Raw genomic sequence first — 19839 nt, 5'->3', positions numbered from 1 at the left:
CTCTAGAGGTCCTGAGAATGTCTGAAACAAAGAATGCTATAAAACACCTTAGTAACTCTCGAAAATGCTAAGTGGACCCTGAATCAAAACTTCAAGTTTCAGAGAACTTACAGCCACTAACGATCTGCAAAACAAACAAATAAACAAACAAACAACCCCACACCCTAGCAACTCTCAACCTTGGATCAAACTATAATATGTTGGAAGAGGTATTACTGAAAAGAGCTTGAAAGGGCAGCCTAAAAGGCAGAGAGTACAGAACATGGGCCATGTCCCTGTAAAGGGGACATGGTTCATAATATTGTGAATCAAGGGGCTGGTTCACAATACTGGTTATGATGTTCAAAACTGTCAATCAAAGAGAGGTGCATTATTATATATTTGCTTGTTGCTTTTCTGATTAGAAGATACAGAGTCACTTTAGGTAACTTCCATTTAATTTAATATTTATCTTCATTTTATATCCAGGTCACATTTTCTACATCAAAATATAATCATGCTGACTCCCCCCACCCCCTACACCCTCAGAGAAAAAAAGTGAAGAACTTTACACAACTTGAAAGAAAGATGGAATGCACAGAGAAGTTGCTACTGCACCCAAGTAACAAAGAACACAGAGAGACCAAACAGTAGCTATGTCAGAAGTGCATAGAAGACAGCTCAGGGCTCGCAGCAGGAAGGAGGAGGAATTAAAAGACTAAAGCTTTTAAATGCTATCACTTGTGCCACAAGATTACCCTGAAAAGGCAGATAGGTCAGAAAGCAGGACCAAATAGGGGATTTTCCAAAGGCTGCTATCTAACAGAGTTTAAAATATCCTTAGATTATATATATATATATATATAAAAGATTCCATACACAGAAGAACTTTCTCTTCCCCACCTTGCCTTTAGCATCCGGTCAACACTTTAGAAACTTAAAACCACTGTTAACATGTCCGAATGTAGAACCGATATAGGTTTTTTCTTTCTTAAAAAATTGTATCCCAACTCTTTCCAACCAAGAATTCTATTAATTATTTTCATTATGATTCCTCTGCATGGAAACCCAGTAAGGGATCATCAAGACAGGGCATCTCACTACTATCAGATCAATGCCAGTTGGGCAAAAGCTGCATGATTCTGTGTTACTCAGAGGGAGGGAGAACAGTAAGACACAGGAGTTGAAACTTATCCGCACCAAAGAGGAAAAGGAAACTCCTTTTCTAACCTATTCATTAAATAGGAAACAGCAGGTGGACAGGAAAAGCCATCTGCTTAGAGCAGACCCAGAGGCACACCAAAGTCTAAAAACAAGCGCTCAGGAAAGCGTCTCGGCTCGGAGAGGAAGCGTCTTTCAGACCCTATCTTGTCCCTAGTTTGGAGATCAAAGCATTGTAACTTCAGATAGTGATACTCTGGAGGGGGTGGACAGGGAAGGTCTGAGAGACCCAAATAATGAGGACACTAGGCAGCTAACTACACCACTACGTACAAATACACACATCAGTAAGAAAACTTCACCTCCAACCCTCAGCTACTTTAAACAAAGCACTGCAGTTCCAGGTTTTCGGAACAGGGGATATTTTAAAGTCTGTTAGCAGTTTAAAACATTGCAACACTGGCACAATATGTTACCTATTCTTTGTTTTTAATTACAGGGTAACACAGTAAACTCCAACACAAAGGTGGGGATGGGGGAGTGCAAAAGGAATAAAGAAAACAGAACCAGTATTTCACAAGAGCATCGAGCCAGAGATGAAGTAGCAGCTAATGCTTTGCAGAGTCTCGAGGGTAGAATTCGCTCAAGGTGCTCTGAGGGATTCTCTTCAGCATTTCTTTGGGGAAGATTCGGAGCAGTTGCCAGCCAATGTCCAAAGTCTCATAGACAGTGCGGTTTTCGTAAGGACCTTACAAAAAATTGAGATTAGATGAATAAAGGCCAAGTACTTCCAACTTATCAGCGTTATTCAAAATTTATTGTTATGGGTCTAGCACTGTGAGCATGAAATATAAAAAAGAGACACAACGCAGTCAGGTCTCCCAAGACTGGATGTGACCAAATGTGGAAATGAGGGTCTAGAGAGTAAGTACCCCTGGGAATCAGAGAAAAGCGAGAAAGCCCGCAGGCGAGACGTTGGGCGCGTGCGTGCGTGCGTGCGTGCGTGTGTGTGTTTAACAACGGGTGGGATCTAAAAACACTCCACGGAATAATGGCAACTAGACCCAGAGTTTTGTCCAGAGAGTAGTGAGAAATGCAGTTTCCCAGCAACACAGGCTGACCTGAAGGAGGCTAGTACAGATACTTAGAAGGCCTTAAATGCCAATTAAGCACCTGAATAGGTCCACGTGAAAGTTTTCAAACTTGCTATTGCTATTATTATTTTTAATAGCAGAATCATTCTTATCCTGCAAATAATCTCATTTTTTAACTAAGGAGTTAGAGTGGCTAGAGTTCTGCATTCTTTCTCTACCAGAATAATTTTTATCTTTTTAAGATATTAAGGTTCTGCATAATTTTTTTTTTTTTTTTTTTTTTAGAAAACCCAACAATCATATGTTCTGGGGATTTTAATGGTACTTAAAAAATGTATCACACAAATAGAAAAGTGCACAAATCTTAAGTGTGCAGCTGATGCATTATTCCAAAATAAACACATCGTTTGTAAGTATCACTGAGGTCAAAAATAGAGTTTACCAGCATTAGCAGGGGTGGTAGGGAAGAGACCAAACAAAACAGCTTGAAAGCCCTACACATGCTATGTAATAAAAACCATTATAGACTTTTTAACAGAAGGACAATCAATAAAATTAACACTAAATTTACCCCGGCAATGGCACATAGAGAGTCAGGGAGACTGGTGAAGATGCTGGCACTAACGGCCAAGGATGATGGGACAAAGGTCTGGACTAGGTCTTGGGACACAAAGAGTGGTCAGAGATCAGCAGCTTCAACATCGCCCAGGAACTTGTCAAAATACAGGCTCTCTGGCCCCACCCACACCTACCGAATCAGAATCTGCACTTCAACAAGATCCCTGGTAGATTCAAAAGCATATTCAACTTTGAGAAACACTGGCCTAAGTTTTTTTAATACGAATGAAAAGAGAACAGGATAAGATGTTTCAAAGGAGAACAATGCAAATTAGCAAATATTTGATGACTGGAGAATAAATGAAGAGGGTTAAGAATGCCCAATTCCTGAGCTTGGGCTAACTAGGGTAATGGTCATGCCAGAGGTAGACAGAAATTGAAAAGGGAATTGCTAGGCAGGTGGTCAGTTGAGAAAATACTTTGGTTCTCACCACGCTGAGCCAGAGAGGATGGTGGCATAAACACAGGCTTCCTAGCTGGAGATGTGGGATTAGAGCTTCAGAAAGAGGGTAAAGGCTCATACATAGCAAGTTAGTCATCAGCATAGGGGAAAAAAAGCACAGAAAGAACAGGTAATGAAGCCTTTGGGAACATTAACAATTAAGAAGCAGGAAGATAAGAAATCAGGAGGATGAAAACAGATGGACTGGGAAAGTCCAAAACCCCCAAAGCCAGAGGAGAGCATTGCAGAGAGGTTAAGAGCGAGGAGAAGTGGCAATGGAGGTAGGAGAGCAGAAGGCCGGTTGTAAGGAAGATAAAAAATAAGACAGGAACTAAATAAATGGATAAAGAAATTGAAGGTAGAGGGGAAGGAACCAGAGGGCTAAGAACGAAGATATGGCAGGCGGCTGGAAGAACCTCTTCTCTAATCAGAAGGAAAATTGTATGGAGACCAATGTAAATTCTCTCAGACTAGGAAAGAAGTCCTCAAAACTACATATGATGCTGTTTCTATTCATAGGAAAATAGTAATCTTACCCTGAGCAATGAAGTTCCTCCCAAACTTCTGCAGAAATTCCAAGTAAAGCACATCATCTGAGGTAAGGGCTTCTTCTCCAACTACGGCTTTCATGGCCTGCACATCCTTACCAATAGCATAGCATGCATACTAAAGAGAAAAAAAGGTTTACATGAACCTTTATAAATGGTAACGGTACTCTGGGCTATATAAGTGTATTGCTGTAGCTATCTTCACAGTATTTCACATTATTTCCAAACATAATTCACATATGCAAGTATTGGAAAGACTTTATTATACAGCAGTCTCACTAAGGAAGGAGTCTTCAGGCATGCAATACATAGACATTACTAACACTCTACAAAAAATACACTCCCTCAATATATCAATGAGCTTCCATTTTGTAGAGCATTTAAAAATCACAACTTACGCAATAGGAGAAATCCATCTCTAAATTCTATTCAAAAAAAATATCTGGGTTATCAGTAGGTTTATTTATCATTTCTACTTTAAGGTCAAATGTATTTTTCTTTAATTATGCTTGGTATACAATCTCAGGACTATAGAAACCAAGGATTTCATAGAATATACACAGCTGTATCCCTTAGCGTTCTGGTGATTGCCTAATATGTTAAACAAAAAATTAGTTAGAATAGTCTTTCAGAAATACTCTATAAAAAGGTTACTAATAAAAACTTAATCGTCTTATGCCTTTTTTATTTAAAAACTACCTCATACAGCATTAGAGGTGGGTTTCAAGCATGTGATCTTTAATCTTTGTCATGAGCAGTTATCCTTATGAAAAAGACTGTTTGGCTCTAATGAATGTTTCTGTATTCCAGTATTCTATATTATATATTCTATATTAAAATTCTACTTTGATGGGGGGAGAAGAAAAGTGATATGGAAGGAAGACAAGAGGTACAAGACAGCAGCATGAACTGAGAAAGTATTCATTTCTTTAAACACAATCCTGGAGAAAACATACGTACCAGCTGGTTAGATACATCGGCGTGATCCTTTCTGGTCATACCTTCTCCAGTAGCAGACTTCATTCACTGAGACAACGAGGGCAGCACATTAATAGGCGGGTAAATCTTGGGTAAAAGGGGAAGGGGGAAAATATGATATTTAAGTACAAAATTCAAGCTTTACTGGTAGTAAAGGAGGATTTTGAAACTCATTTTTATTGCTTAAATTGCATAAAACTGCTACATTTGTTTCCTAGATGATTCCTAATATCTCTTCCTGGTAAGAAAAGGAAGTAAGAAACATTTTACAGGTTAAGATTTCTTTTTGAGAATCAAATCCAAAAAGTAAAATCTACAAAACAGTACAAGATTCTATTAAAAAACTGAATTTTCAACATCTACCTACAATAGCAAATCCAAATGGTCTTCTGAACTCTGACTCATAAAATCACACATAAAAAGATTAACAATAATTTCACCTAAAAGCTGATATCAGAAGCTGGCATCTATTAAAGAACCAATAAAAAATCTGTTTTTGATTATTCAGTCATAAAAAAGAATGAAATCTTGCTGTTTGCAACATCAGGGATGGACCTTTAGGGCACTATGCTAAGTGAAATAAGCCAGACAGAAAAAGATAAATACCGTATCATCTCACATATATGGGACCTTAAAAAACAAACAAAAAAACGTCAAGCTCACAGATAGAGAACAGACTGGTGGCTGCCTGAGGCAGGGGATGAGTGAGCCAAATGGGTGAGGGAGGTTAAAAGGTACAAACTTCCAGTTATAAAATGAGTAAGTCATGGGGATGGAACTTTCACAGCATGGTGACTATGTACGTTAATAATACTGTATTGCATATTTAAAGGTAGCTAGAAGAGTGGCTCTTCAAAATTCTCATCACAAGAAAAAAGTGTTGTAACTATGTGAGGTGGTGGATGTTAAGTGGACTTATTGTGGTGATCACTCTGCAACATATACAAACATCAAATCATGACATTGTACACCTGCGACCAATGTAATGTTACGTCAATTATACCTCAATTAAAAAAATTTTAACAATAAAAGACAAAGAAAAAACTCTGAAAAATCTGTTCTTGTATTAATAACAAAAGTGGTAGATTATACCGTTATGGAACAGAAGACCCAAAAAAGTTCTTTGAACAACTCACTCCATTTTAAGGCATAATAAAGAAAGTGGAAATTTAATTCTTAATTCTGGCACTCTTTTCCACACCAGGATTTTAGTATTACAGAAATGACAATTTTATAGCCATATTAAAAACAATTCAATTTGATATTTTCTAAATAAATAATTCCTAAGAGCAAAGTCAGAGTCACTAAAGAATAACTGAAGAATAGATCTGTAGGCTTAGAGCATCATTCAACTCTCAAATACCTGTCTGTTGTGTAGCTGTCTGTCCACATAGATCTGCCCCTCTGTAATATATCCAGTCAAGTCAGGGATGGGGTGAGTGATATCTACCAGAGAAAGACACCTGATGTTAGTTAAAGTGTCCATCTCATATAAACAAAACCACAGGAAGTCAATCTGCACTACTTAAAACAGTGCTATAGAAAATAGTTTCCTGTAATGATGGAAAAGTGCTTTATCTGTGCTGTCCAATACGGCAGCCCCTGGTCAAATGTGGCTACTGAACATGTGAAATGCGGCTAATGTGACTGAAAAACTTTATTTCAAGCTTTATCTGATTTTAATAAACTTTAGAACTTAAACAGGCAAATGTGGCTAGAGGTTACCGTATTGGCCAGTCTCACTTATTTGGTTGCAGCACAGTTAGACATGTGTTGGCACAAGTTAAATTAGCTATCTTCATAAAAAGTACTATTTCTCCTAGTTATGCTCTCTCTCCCCCAAATATAAATTTCCATTTTAAACACAAAGTTCATTTGCAGAGATTTGCCAATTTGATGTACACTGAGAGAACATTCTCAGTCCATAAGCTATCCCAGAGGGATACACAACATTTCAACATGGAAAATACGGAGAGGCTCAACAAGTTAAGCAACACTACACAGGCAGCACCACGCAGGTCCTACAGAGCAAGACATCTCTAAGTCTGTTAAATTACAGAGAGTAATTTTGTAGCTACTTCCTTGGAACAAATCATTTTCACATCAGAGGTAGTATTCAGACTGCCTGGGTTTTTTTGTTTTGTTTTGTTTTTAATTTATTAATTTATTTACTTTTGGCTGTGTTGGGTCTTCGTTGCTGCGCAACGGCTTTCACTTGTTGCGGTGAGCGGGGGTGGGGGGGCTACTCTTCATTGCGGTGCGCGGGCTTCTCGTGGTGGCTTCTCTTGTTGTGGAGCACAGGCTCTAGGCATGCGGGCTTAAGTAGTTGTGGCGCACGGGCTCAGTAGTTGTGGCGCACAGGCTTAGTTGCTCTGCGGCATGTGGGATCTTCCCGGACCAGGGCTGGAACCCGTGTCCCCTGCATTGGCAGGCGGATTCTTAACCACTGCGCCACCAGGGAAGCCCCTGCCTGGGTTCTAAAGCCGCCACTTCCTAACTGTGACACTTTACCTCCCTGTGCCTCACACGAGAGCATCTAAAAAGTCGCTATGAAGATCAAATGAGTCAAAACTTACAAAACACTTAGAACAGTGCTCAGTTATAATGAGTTATGACTGTTTCTGAAAATAGTTTGAAAAAGTGTTTTTAAAAGACTGAGATAAAGACAAAAAGACACTAACACAAGGGGAATGCTGCAAGTCTCACCCGGGAGCTGCTGGGCACACCTCCAGGCAGGCGCTGCAAGTGTGCGCTTACACACGCATGATAAAACCAAGTAATTTTTAGCAAGTCTTTGATGATCGTTCTAGCTCTAGAGTCTCGTGGCATTTACCATTCGTGCTCCGTATCTGGCACTTTGGCTACCTTAAATTACTGATGCACAGACATTTAAAAAATATCCAACTAGAATGAGAGGCTTACATTAAGTAGAGCTCATACATTTTTAAAAAATTCGTTTCTTTCATCTAGACCAGTGTCCTGCAAATAGTAGACACTAAATACTAGCTAATAAATAAAAATTAAAAATTAAAATTACAAGAAAATTTTTCTACAAAAGCATAATAATTATGGGTAGTTTTGAAATGAAAAATTTTATTAGAAACAAATCACTAGGTAAGGTCAACTTCTGGAGGATAAACTCTCAAAAGAATTTCAACTCAAAAAGATAGATGGTCTTCTCTCTTCAAATCAAAGTCCTTACAACGATTAGGGATGCTATAATCCAAAGACCCAAAACTTACCATCGTTAGGCATGGTGAGAATAGGAATTTGAGTAATAGAGCCATTTCTACCTTCCACTCTACCAGCGCGTTCATATATTGTGGCTAAATCTGTATACATGTAACCTGGGAAACCTCGTCGACCAGGAACCTCTTCCCTGGCTGCTGAAACCTGACAGTGAGTCAAGGAGAACAGTATCACATACCAGAAAATGAAAATTAAAGCTTGGTTAGAAAACATTTGTTTGAACATGCCAAATTACAAAGTTGGAAATATCATCTTATTCGTTTTAAATATCACCTCTAGAAACGATTTAGAAAAATCTAGCGACATAAATTCAGATTATTCTGCAACAAAATGTTGACAATTGGGGACTAGAAGTTTTTTTGCTAAAATCATACTGCCATAACACAAATCTTCAAATAGCTGGCTAGAAGAAAATCTGCTTGCAATTTTATAAATCAAAGGTAGTACATTTTAAAACTAAGAGAACATTCTCAGTTCACAAGGTTTCCTTCATGTTATGGATCTTGCCAGATTTACATAAGCTAATCCTGAAAAGATCAAAAGGGAAGGAAATACATATATCAGAAATCATCTGATGCACTTTACATACATTATTTAATTTAATCCTCACAACAACCCTATGAGGAAGTTAATGTTATTAACCCCAACTTACAACCGCAATCAAGGGCCAGATGATTTCCCTGGATCACCGCACAAGACAAGAATAGTAATAAATGGTCTTTCTCTTAGAGACATGCACACTAGAATATATGCATACATTTTAATCTACAGCCAACAAGAACTGTGAGTCATTAAGCCCAACTTCTAACTGCTACTTTGGTTCCTCCAAGAGTATGCTCCAGCAGTGCTACTCAAAGCGTGGCCTGCCGGCAGACCAGCTTTTATCAATGTGAAAGGAGATAATGCAGAAAGCAAGATAAACATATAGAAAACTTTAGTGGCAATTTGACAGAATAATTGTCTGTCGAATCTAATAATACTAATAAAAGGGTTTGTAAATTGTTTTTTTTTTTTAAATTTTCACTTTTCTAATACTTATTTTTACTGCCTTTTAGAAAAGTATCTGTGATGGATGGGAGAAAAGAAGTCCTTCGATGAAAAAGCACTGCAGCCGAGTGAGATATGATGATGGATCTTAGGGAATCTTAAGCTAGATATTTATAAAGCCTGTCTCTTCAAAAGTCTTCTTCCCTTTTTTGCACACTTAAAAGAGCAAGTCACTCAAAATTTCAGTAACTTGCATTAGATCAAACACCCCACACTTCTGGATGGTAACTGCTAGAATCTTATATTGTTTCTAAATAATCACTGAGTTTTCTAAAGGAAAAAAAAGTTCTGAAGAGGGTTCTGCCACAGTATAGTCTTTACTTATGTAAATAAATAAAAACTTACATCATTAAAAATGGAATTCTTGAAAAGGACTAAAAACTGACAGTCTGGACAGAGACAGAACTACCTGGGAGAGTAACTGATTAAATAGCTTGCATCATTTCCTCTCTCTAAGAATCCAGTCTTAATCAATGGAGACAGTGAGAGTATGATAAATAGGCTAATAATTTAAATCTCGTCCTCTAATCATTTCAACTAGGTTGACAAAAGTAATATTTTCTTTTCTGATTAATTAAGGTATTCTACTAATATATGAGCAATGCATTTTAAAAAACATGATTTAAAAAAAAATGAAAACTTGCAGAGGGACAAGATAACCCTGACAAGATAATCCATTTTAATTAAGAAAAAAATTACCTCTCGAAGTGCTTCAGCATAAGAACTCATGTCTGTTAGGATAACCAATGCATGTTTCTCACACTGATAGGCCAGGAAGTCGGCCGTGGTTAGAGCCAAGCGAGGAGTGATAATTCGCTCAATACTGAAATGAAACATTAAGTCCTATGTCACTCAAACTAAAAGGCCAAAAAAACCACAAAATGATTCCAGAAATAATAGTACAGTCTCCCTTTTAAAGTTTCACATAAATTGAGGAAGGTTAAGCAATTATTACTTTAAAAGTTCTTAAGTAAGGCAGAGTTCTTTTATGCATTTACATAATAAGAATTACTTAGTGCTACACAGCTAAATTGATTTATTTTATAAATGCCCCATAATTTCTCAGAACTATATAGTTCTCAAAACTGAGCAAGAAAGGAAGAGAGAGAGAAGGAGAAAGGGATGAAAGAAGTAGGGGCCAGATTTTGCAGGTAAGAGGAAAAGGTCATTTATTGAGTATGGACTGTGTGCTGGGTAACTTACACTGTTATCTCATTTCATATGCACAACAACTCTGTGAGACAAGTATTATTTATCACATTTTATGAAAGAAGACACTGAGCTTCACAGCCTAAGTGACTTACCCAAAACCAAATAACTTGCAAGAAGCAGAGCTGGAATTTAAATACGGTTATCTCATACCTAGGCCTGTGCAGCTTTCACTCTAATGTTCTACCTCCTTAGTGTAAGGTGACATTTTTGACCAGAGGCTGCATGAATAGGGGGAAAACAGCTCTATTTGTTTACTTACGTTGGGTCGTTAGCCAAGTTCAAAAAGAGGCAGACGTTGTCCATTGAGCTATTTTCTTCAAAGTCAGGTTTGAAGAACCGGGCAGTTTCCATGTTTACCTAAATGGCAATGACTTCATCAGTGCTGGGAGAAGAAAAATTCTCAATATTTCTTTCTTTCTTCCCCCCCCCCCCCAATATTTATTTCTGATGAAGGCCAAGCTATAGATCTGCACTGCTCCTTCTTTTAAAGGTTCAAGTACCCCCAAAACGTTCACAAAAGCCAACAGAGTAAACAGCTTGCTTTGGGCACAAAGGGAATTATTTTTACATTCCACAGTCAAATGCTAAATACTAATCCATGGTTTGCCCAAAATGCCAACTTGCAACTTCTCTGCCTAGAGATAAATCGAATAATATATGTGTAGTTTTCTACATTGTTCTAAGAACACAAGCACTTTTACATTTCATACTAAAACAGAAAAAGATAATACTTACACCCATAGCAGCAAATACAATCGCAAAATTTTCCTCACTGTAGTCCACTACATCTTTGGATTTTTTTACCAAACCAGCCTGGCGACAGATTTGAGCTGCAATCTGATGAGGAGTACAAAAGAACCAAGTTAAAATCTAAAATAATAGTTCTACAACAAAATAACTTTTACCCTAAACTTTGGGGAACTGTAATCATAAATGAAACTGGGTTGTCTTAAAGGGCTTTACCCAATGGAACTATTTTGTAATTTTTGCAGATTCCTAAGAGTAAGCAAGAAGTCAGATATGTGTAGATAAAGAGTCAATGTAATTGGATTATATAAACAGTAACATTGGGCATTTACCTTGAAAATCCTATATTTGGTTTCTCACTAAGAGTGAAGCACTCGGAAATTCTTTCTCCTTAAATTTCATACCAAACAGATTCTAGGTTTCACCGCATTGTGCGGTAAGCCAGCAGCAGAGAAGATAGGAATTTTCTGCCCCGTAGCAATACTGTTCATGCCATCTATGGCCGAAATGCCGGTCTGAATCATCTCCTCTGGATAGATCCGACACTGAGGATTGATTGGCTGGCCTAATGCATTTCCAAAAGGGAAAATTTTAATATGTCTCTACATTAAGACTACAACCATATAAAGCATATAAAGCATTTCTTTCTACTCTTAAAAAATCAGTTATTTTTGAAATCTGAAACTGTTTAAATATTCTTTTCCATTAATCGTTTGTAGATTCACAAATTATATGGTAGTAAAGTGAAACGTAATGTATAGCAAATAAGAGAGAAATCCTAATTTCAAAGCCAGTATGGCTTTTACATCTCAGATATATCCTGGTGATATTTTACAATAAATAAAATATAAAAATTTAAGATAACCTCTAGGAAAAATAAATTTATTAAATAATAAACAAAACATAATTAATCAAACATGGAATATGTTGGTTATCTACTTAAAGTATCATAAAAATCACCCTTTCTCTGACAAAGATATAAGATAGGTAGATGCTATTTTCCCCAAAACACAGAAATCCATTTTCTATCCCTATCCATGATATCAAGGAAGTCTTCAGCCAGTACAACAGGACCTCTGTCGATGGGTTTTCCTGAGCCATTGAATACCTGACCTGGTAAACAGTAACGAGACAGTACAGAGTGGACAATGACTCAAATGTTCACAATCTTTAAAAAGACTTCATGCAAATACATTAAAAAGGAAGCAGATCTCTGCTCAGCATGAATAATAATATCCGTTTACCAAGCATATCCTCAGACACTGGCGTTCGGAGAATATCCCCAGTAAACTCACAGGATGTCTTCTTGGCATCTATACCTGAAGTCCCTTCAAATACCTATCAAGAAAGAAAAGTAAACAGAAGGGTAAAAGAAATTTAGATCATAAGCGCTTAAGATTTATTTGTCAGCCCTTATAAAGTAAAATACATCAACGTATATACTACTGTAGCCTCATGACTGAAGAAGTGTTCATGGTGGACGACGAACCAAACTGTCAACCTCTTACCCAGAGTCATGCCTGCAGGCCAAATCCATCAAGCAAGCTAAGAATGGTTTTTACATTTTTAAAGGGTTGTTTTTTAAAAAAAAAAGGAAAAGAAAGCATAAGAACATGCATCAGAGACCTTAGGCACAACCCTCACAAAGTCTAAAAAATTTACTATCTGGCCCCTTACAGAAATTCTGCTGACCTCTGCTCTAGATTACTTTTTAGGGCAATATGTTATTTGAGAAAACTGGCACTTCCTATAATCAGTAACATTAAAAACTAGGAATTATCAGAGACAATTTAAAGGAGTAGACTCAGATCTCATTTTGGTTTCAGCCCATAAGCTCTGAATTCTACTTTTCATCTCTCCCCTTCTATGTGACTGCTTCATTTTATCCATTAAAAATTTTTTTTAAAAAAGCCATTTTACCAGTGGAGCTATTGGGCTAGAATGGATATTGGTGGCTGGCATTTAGCAAGAAAACATGAAAAAATACTTTTCTTCCCTCACAGCCAGTAAACAGTCGGGTCCCTGGCTTAAGATTTTTCACCTTCATGATGGTGCAAAAGCAATACACATCTGGTAGAAACCGTACTTCAGGAAAATCACATGAGAAAAAAAAAAAATCACATGAGATATTTAACATTTTATTATAAAATAGGCTTTGTGTTATATGGTTTTGTGCAATCGTATGCTAATATAAGTGTTCTGGGCACCTTTAATGTAAGCTAAGCTAAGCTATGATGTTCGGTAGTTTCTGTGTACTAAATGCATTTTCAACTTACGATATTTTCAGCTTATGATGGGTTTATCAAGATGTCACCCCACCTATAAGTTGATGAAGATCTGTATACTTATGTGATAATTACTAAAAAGAACTATTGGTGTTTCTTATGTTTGTTGTGATCAGAAAAACGTTCAGCTGGCCAGGTTTTGAAAGCGATGCTTACCTGAACCACTGCTTTGGAACCACTAACTTCTAGAACTTGCCCACTCCTCTTCGTGCCATCAGGTAGTGTTAAGTGCACAATCTCAGCATATCTGGGAAACTAAACAGGAAAAAAATAAAGGCTCAATAACCAACATTTTAAAAGCTCCTCAAAATACTCTATATGCTCTATGTCTTTCACAGCATGTATGCACATGCAGACCCCACACCTCCCCGAAGCACACAGGTATACATCCAGAGTTTAGAATATCCTCAGGTAGTTTAAGTCCTTAGAACACTGATCACTGGCACATATACTGGCAAACACAGCATAAGGTACAGAGAGAAGGATCTTAAATCTATGAAACCACGGCAATTAAATTCTTTCCTTCTGTGTGTATGTTTTTAAGCTTTGAGTCTACAGAAAGTTAAAAAACTATGTTCCCACTACTCAGAAATGATGTTTGCTTCTGGGCTGTGTAATCACCTTGTGCCTTGGGAGGACAGGAATAAAATGCAACTGAACAATAAAATAATTACTATTATAATAAATAATGCTAATATTCCCTCCTCAATCTAATTCTCCTAACCAGAAATGTATTCCTCTAATCCATTTTTAATATTTTAAATTGCACGTTTCCAAAAATATACTGTAGTGTTTCACTTACCTAAATGGCAACATACTAAATGTATCATCCTGCAACTCGTTTTTTTCCCACTTCACCGTATGTTTTGGATCTGTCATAGTCATATTTACCTTATTTGATTAACAGAATCTTTTGAAAAATGCATCACTACATTGTGTGATGTGAAGGAAAACATCTGCCAATGCATCTGTGAATCAACACTGACTGTAGGACACTTGATTCTAGAGATGCTAATATGAATAAATGGGCATCTAGAACCAATGTTAGAACAGATATAGCTAAAATAAAATCAAGTGACACTACATTTTATTCAGCTGTTCTTCTACCACTGGTGTTCAAGGCTGTTCCAAATTTAAACTACTACAAACATGCTGCAATGAACATTCTCACATGTGGGCCCAAGTTTCCCTAACGTAGCTGGTTCCGTAGTGGTGGGCTATAGGCTGTGTCCATTGTTATGTGAAATTACTCTGCAAAGGAACCTTTTACTTTACAAACTCCCTAGTAGGATAGAAAAGTATCTTTTCCCTACATCTTTGCCAATCTTACATTATTAAACTTTAATTTTTACCATTTTGATAAAATAAAAAATAGTATCTTTCAATTTGCATTTTCCTGATTCTACTAATATTGAGCATCTTTTCATGTTTACTGACAATTCAGACTTCATTTCCTATAATGGCCTTATTAATAATATCTTTTCCTCGCTTTTCAACTACATCTGCTTCTTCTTATTTACTTTTAGGTAAGTTTCATAGATTCTGGATATCAATCCTTTTGCGAATATCTGCTCCCAGTCTTCCTTGTCTTTTAATTTTGTTTATGGTATCCTATCATACAGAAGTTTTTGCAATAAAATGACTTGTTTTCCTTTATGATTTGTGTCTTTTGTGTAGGAAAACCTTCCAATCTGAAGTCATAAAAATGGCCTTCTATACTGTCTTCTAATAGGTTTTTCATGTTTTGGTCTTTAATCCATCTGGATTTATTTTTGGTATGTAATTTTATTTTTCTCATTTTTATCTTTATTTTTCATACAGGAAGCCAAATACCCCAACAATATTTACTGAGTAGCACAAATGTAATTTGTGCTACAAGTAGCACGACTTGTAATGTAGCCTTTATCATTTACCAAGTCAAATTCTCAGGTGTGAGGAGAGTTGGTTTTAAGAATTTTAACTTTGCTCCACTGAACTATCTGCTTACTCCCTCACCAAATCTTTATTCTTACTGTATTTCTAACTGATTTTGTTACCTGGAGAGAATCAACATCTTTTCTATTCTGAGTCTTTCCATTCATGAATGTGGAATCTCCAGTTATTTGAAGTCTTCTTTTATGTCTTTCAACAAAGTTTCACAGTTTTTTGTAAAAAGTTCCTAATTATTCTAGTAGTTACCTCTGGCATACAAAACACTACTGATTTCTATAGACATCCTCTGTATCCGGCAACACTGTTTTACACCATTGTTTCTAATAGTTTGTCCACTGAATGACTTGTGTTTTCTGTTTAGTTAATCATACTACCAAGAAATGATGACAGCTGTGCCTCTTCCTTTTAATCCCTTTTCCCCACAGCATTGATTAGGGTCCAAGCACAAAGACAGAACAAAGATGGATAGTGGTGCTGACAAGAGGGGTCCTCATCTTGGTCCTGATTTAAATGGGAATGTTGCTAGAGTCTCTCCTTAAGTATGCTGTTTGCTGTAGGTTATGGTGGATATCCTTAAAGAGGTTTTAAAAGTTTGTTCTATCCCTTATTTCTAAGACCACCTTCTTCTTTTGTTTTGTTTTGTTTTTTAGAAACAAGTAATTTTATCAGGTACATACTCCGTATTTACTGAGAAGAGCATAAGCTTTTCTAGCTTAATCTATGAATGACCTGAATTATACTGACATTTGCTAATATCAAATCATCTTTGTATTACTGGGATAAATTCTACTTTGTCATAATTCTGTTGAGTTTTTAAAGTGTATTTTTCCTAATATCCAATACATGAGAACATTTTTATTAAGAATTTTGGAATCTGTGCTTGTAAATGAGACTAGCTACATTGTTTCTTTTCTGATACTAGCCTTTGTCTGGTTTGGGAATCAAAGATGTGCTACCTTCAGAAAATGAGTTGGACAGCAGTCTCCATCATCATCTATTCTGATACAATTTGTATAAAATTATCTATTCCTTGATCCTATGTGTATGTTTTAAGTTAAAAACAGGAGCCAAAAACTAAAAACAAACAAAAAACACTCTAAATCTGGTGGTTTAAAGCCATTCTTGCAACTACATAAACTTTATTTACCAGTTTTTCCTCAGCTGGAGTTATACCCCAAAAAAACATTCAATAAAACTTTTTCAGCTTTCTTAAAATTACTTCCCCCAAGATGTTTTCTAAGTCCTTCCCATTATTGACTCTCATAGCATCCTGCACTCACCCTTCATAGCACTTACCAATTAGACACTTACGTATTTGTATTGTGTATTTTTGGTGCTGAGTTCAGCGCTTAACATAGTTGAAGCATGAATATTTTTAACTGTTTTTGAAAATATATTTACTAATATAAAAGCTCCATATTTTTAAAATATGAGTCAACAATTTTATCCAATAAAAAGCATATAAAAAAGAAGAAATAAAGGACAAAGAAGCAAATAATGCTTTCAATACTTCCCCCCAAAATAAAAGTGTATGCTTCATCCTTGCACAAAATATTAACGGGCACCTGCCTTAAACCCTGTACAACTTGTATACTGAGGCTTTGAATCAAACTGCAGACTAGTATGAAACTGTGGCCAGGAGTAAGCTATATGCTTAATCTTGCAATTAATTTGTATAGGTACCTTGTCATACACAAAAATATCTTAGTGATAAAGCTGAAGAGACAGTGCACTTTGCCCTTTCCTTTAAGAAATGGTTTTCATTTTATTTTCTGCTTCCAGAGGGGCCACATGCCAAACATACTTCTGCCATTACTTCTCTCCACAAACTCATAACTGTGTACCTTTCCCCCTCATCCACTCCCAACAACAACCAATGCAGAATCACTGTTCTACAGAGCATATTATACAAATTATCTCCTCTGAAGATATTTTAATCACTGAACTCAGGCAGGAGGCTTCACCCAGGGTGAAGTCTATTCAATTATAGACTATATTCTATGCCTCTTTTTCTAAGATAATTCTTATGTATAGGTGTGGCTAATAAAAAAACCCATGTAACTAAAGAGTCTTTCAACAAACTGAATAAGTAAAAACTATTCTCTGCTTTATGGTTTTAGTCACTGTTGAGATAATCTGTTGTTTATTCATTACTTGAATACCAGTGTCAGGCCCTCAAAGACAAAAGTAACATTGTTTACTCACTCAAAGACCTTAAAATTTAGTAGAGAAGACAAAAATGTAACAAGTAGTTAGAACACACAGTAGTCTATGACAAGAGCCACAAGATACCGTATATCTAAATAATATCCTACAAGTCATAAAACACACAAATATTACTGTTGTTTTCCTAATAAACCTGTGAGGTATGATTAACAAACAAATAAAATTTTAAATTTTACAGACAAGGGACTCAAAGCCACAAACAGAATCCACAACAGATCCAGTACTAGAATCCCATCTTCTGACTTCTGAACTAAAATTCTTGTCTCCATATAGCACTGACATTCCGACCAAGGAATGGCTTAAAAGAATCATAACAAAAAACTTAAAGTGTACTAAACAGTACTTAATACTATGCTTTTAACTTCTTAAATGGTTAGACGATAATGATAGTGGTACTACCTTAACATGATCTAAGATCACTAGTGGACCATTAACTCCTGATACTGTCTTGTATGCTGGAAAGAAACACAAGAAAGTCAGTTCTTGTCAAACAGGACAACAGTCTAAATGACCTCTCTGGTACTACCAAAAAGAACCTCTCTCTACTTTATCGTATCTATTATTATATGGAACACTCAAAAAGTATGAAATTTTTCATTGAATTGATAAAATATGCCTGCATCTGTACAACTTCTCATAATCCCCTTCATCAAACCAAAAACATGTTTAATTCTTATTATAAGTCACATTGTTTCAAGGACCCAGAATACAAAAACAAAGGTAAAGAGGGAGAGTTCCCACAAGAGTTCACAATTTTATATGGAGAAGGGGGAGGTAAGGGCTCTACCAGAGGTGTGCTGAGGGTCTGTGGGAGCACAGGAAAGACCCTGCAATGGTTCTCACTTAGAAGAGAAAAGAAAAAGCTTTACAGAAAAGGTAGCACTTAGCAAAGTAGATAGAGAAGGAGAAGGGAATCCTTAACTTTAAGCAGAAGTGACAAAACTCACAAAAGAGATCTGGCAAAATGTAGTCTGTTAAGATAAAATGCCATGATTAAATAGTATCATAAAAACTATGAAAAAAAAAGGAGTTTATGAAGGGGGATGGAATGAAAGGTCAGAGATCATATAAGTATCCTTTAAAAAAAAAAAAAGTCAAACGTTACTGTCATTGTAGAAGCTTTTATTTTCTACTGCAAATTATGCCCTAGCAACAAACTACCCAAATCTCTCATTTTAGAAAGGAGGTAGCTGTCATTGAATTGTATCACACCTACATACATGCCGAGTATAATGAATGGTAATCAGGTATAAATCAGAACAGTCAGGAAAGCAATTCTAACAATGTCAGAATTAACTAAATTTCATGATCAGAAAAGCTGAAAAAACAAATGAAGTAAGTGTTTACAAGACCTAAAATAATGTATAAGAAGCTGTCAACCAACTGGGAATTTTTCACTTGCTTGATTTCTTATGATGTCTTAGACAGAAATTTCTGGCGTGAATGTAGACTCCCAAGAATGAGGAAACCATTTAATAACCAGTCTGTCCATTAAAGGGGCTTCAGAATTTAAAAACGTAATTTCTTTAGCCAGGAAGCAAGTGCCCTGGTAGAAACACTGAGACAGGGCAGGCGAGCACTGTCACGAACCCTAGTCTTTCATACTGAGGACCTTTAAATCCTCACACTAAATATTTGCTTGAAGACATTTGTAATTCTAATGATCAACAGAGGCTCCTAATTACTTCTTTTTTTTTCAACCTTAGATAAAAAGCAAGTCACAAATTTTAAATGTTAAGTTACTTGAATGGATGGCAATGTAAACAAATTAATCATGCCTCCAAGATTATTAGAAATATCCCAGTTGTTGTGGCTTCCCTGGTGGCGCAGTGGTTGAGAATCTGCCTGCTAATGCAGGGACACGGGTTCGAGCCCTGGTCTGGGAAGATCCCACATGCTGCGGAGCAACTAGGCCCGTGAGCCACAACTACTGAGCCTGCGCGTCTGGAGCCTGTGCTCCGCAACAAGAGAGGCCGCAATAGTGAGAGGCCCGCGCACCGCGATGAAGAGGGGCCCCGGCTCGCCGCAACTAGAGTAAGCCCTCGCACAGAAACGAAGACCCAACACAGCCCAAAAAATAAATAAATAAATAATTAAAAATAAATATCCCAGTTGTCATATATTCTGCTACTTTTATGTTAATCCTCCCCATTGTTTGAAAATAATCTAATACTCTTAAAAATAAGTCCTACCCCTAAAACAATTTCTTCATTGTTCTCTTTTATTTTATTTTTATTTTTGGCCTCGCCACACGGTTTGCAGGATCTCAGCTTCCCGACTGGGGATTAAACCCACGCCATGGCAGTGAAAGGGCCAGGCGA

At 36.7% G+C, this 19839-nt stretch overlaps 2 protein-coding genes and 2 long non-coding RNA genes across 4 annotated transcripts in view; 2 read left to right on the top strand and 2 right to left on the bottom strand.

The window, feature by feature from the left end:
• The window catches only part of LOC309633722 (serine/threonine-protein kinase MRCK alpha-like), a gene marked incomplete at its 5' end in the record, with an annotated part of 218952 nt that overhangs the window by 101422 nt on the left and 97691 nt on the right, over window positions 1–19839 (bottom strand). The window lies entirely within an intron of this gene.
• Window positions 1–19839, top strand: part of LOC309633740 — a 174444-nt gene that overhangs the window by 95091 nt on the left and 59514 nt on the right. The gene's annotated exons all lie outside the window — the stretch shown is intronic.
• Window positions 1–19839, top strand: part of LOC309633747 — a 158730-nt gene that overhangs the window by 94970 nt on the left and 43921 nt on the right. The gene's annotated exons all lie outside the window — the stretch shown is intronic.
• LOC309633770 (V-type proton ATPase subunit B, brain isoform-like) lies at window positions 976–18740 on the bottom strand (the record flags this gene model as incomplete). The annotated part of the gene is given in 15 exon segments (XM_082403029.1): window positions 976–1888; window positions 3831–3960; window positions 4803–4865; window positions 4869–4907; window positions 6184–6266; window positions 8063–8213; window positions 9816–9939; window positions 10588–10685; window positions 11064–11165; window positions 11501–11641; window positions 12112–12188; window positions 12320–12413; window positions 13517–13615; window positions 17918–18000; window positions 18731–18740. Coding segments are annotated over 15 exon segments (1434 nt in total). The 3' UTR covers window positions 976–1748.

The sequence above is a fragment of the Balaenoptera borealis genome (assembly GCF_965194805.1).
Source record: "Balaenoptera borealis genome assembly, chromosome: 8".
NCBI classification, from domain to species: domain Eukaryota; kingdom Metazoa; phylum Chordata; class Mammalia; order Artiodactyla; family Balaenopteridae; genus Balaenoptera; species Balaenoptera borealis.
Note: the sequence above shows the minus strand (reverse complement) of the source record. Positions and strands in the feature narration are given on the sequence as shown.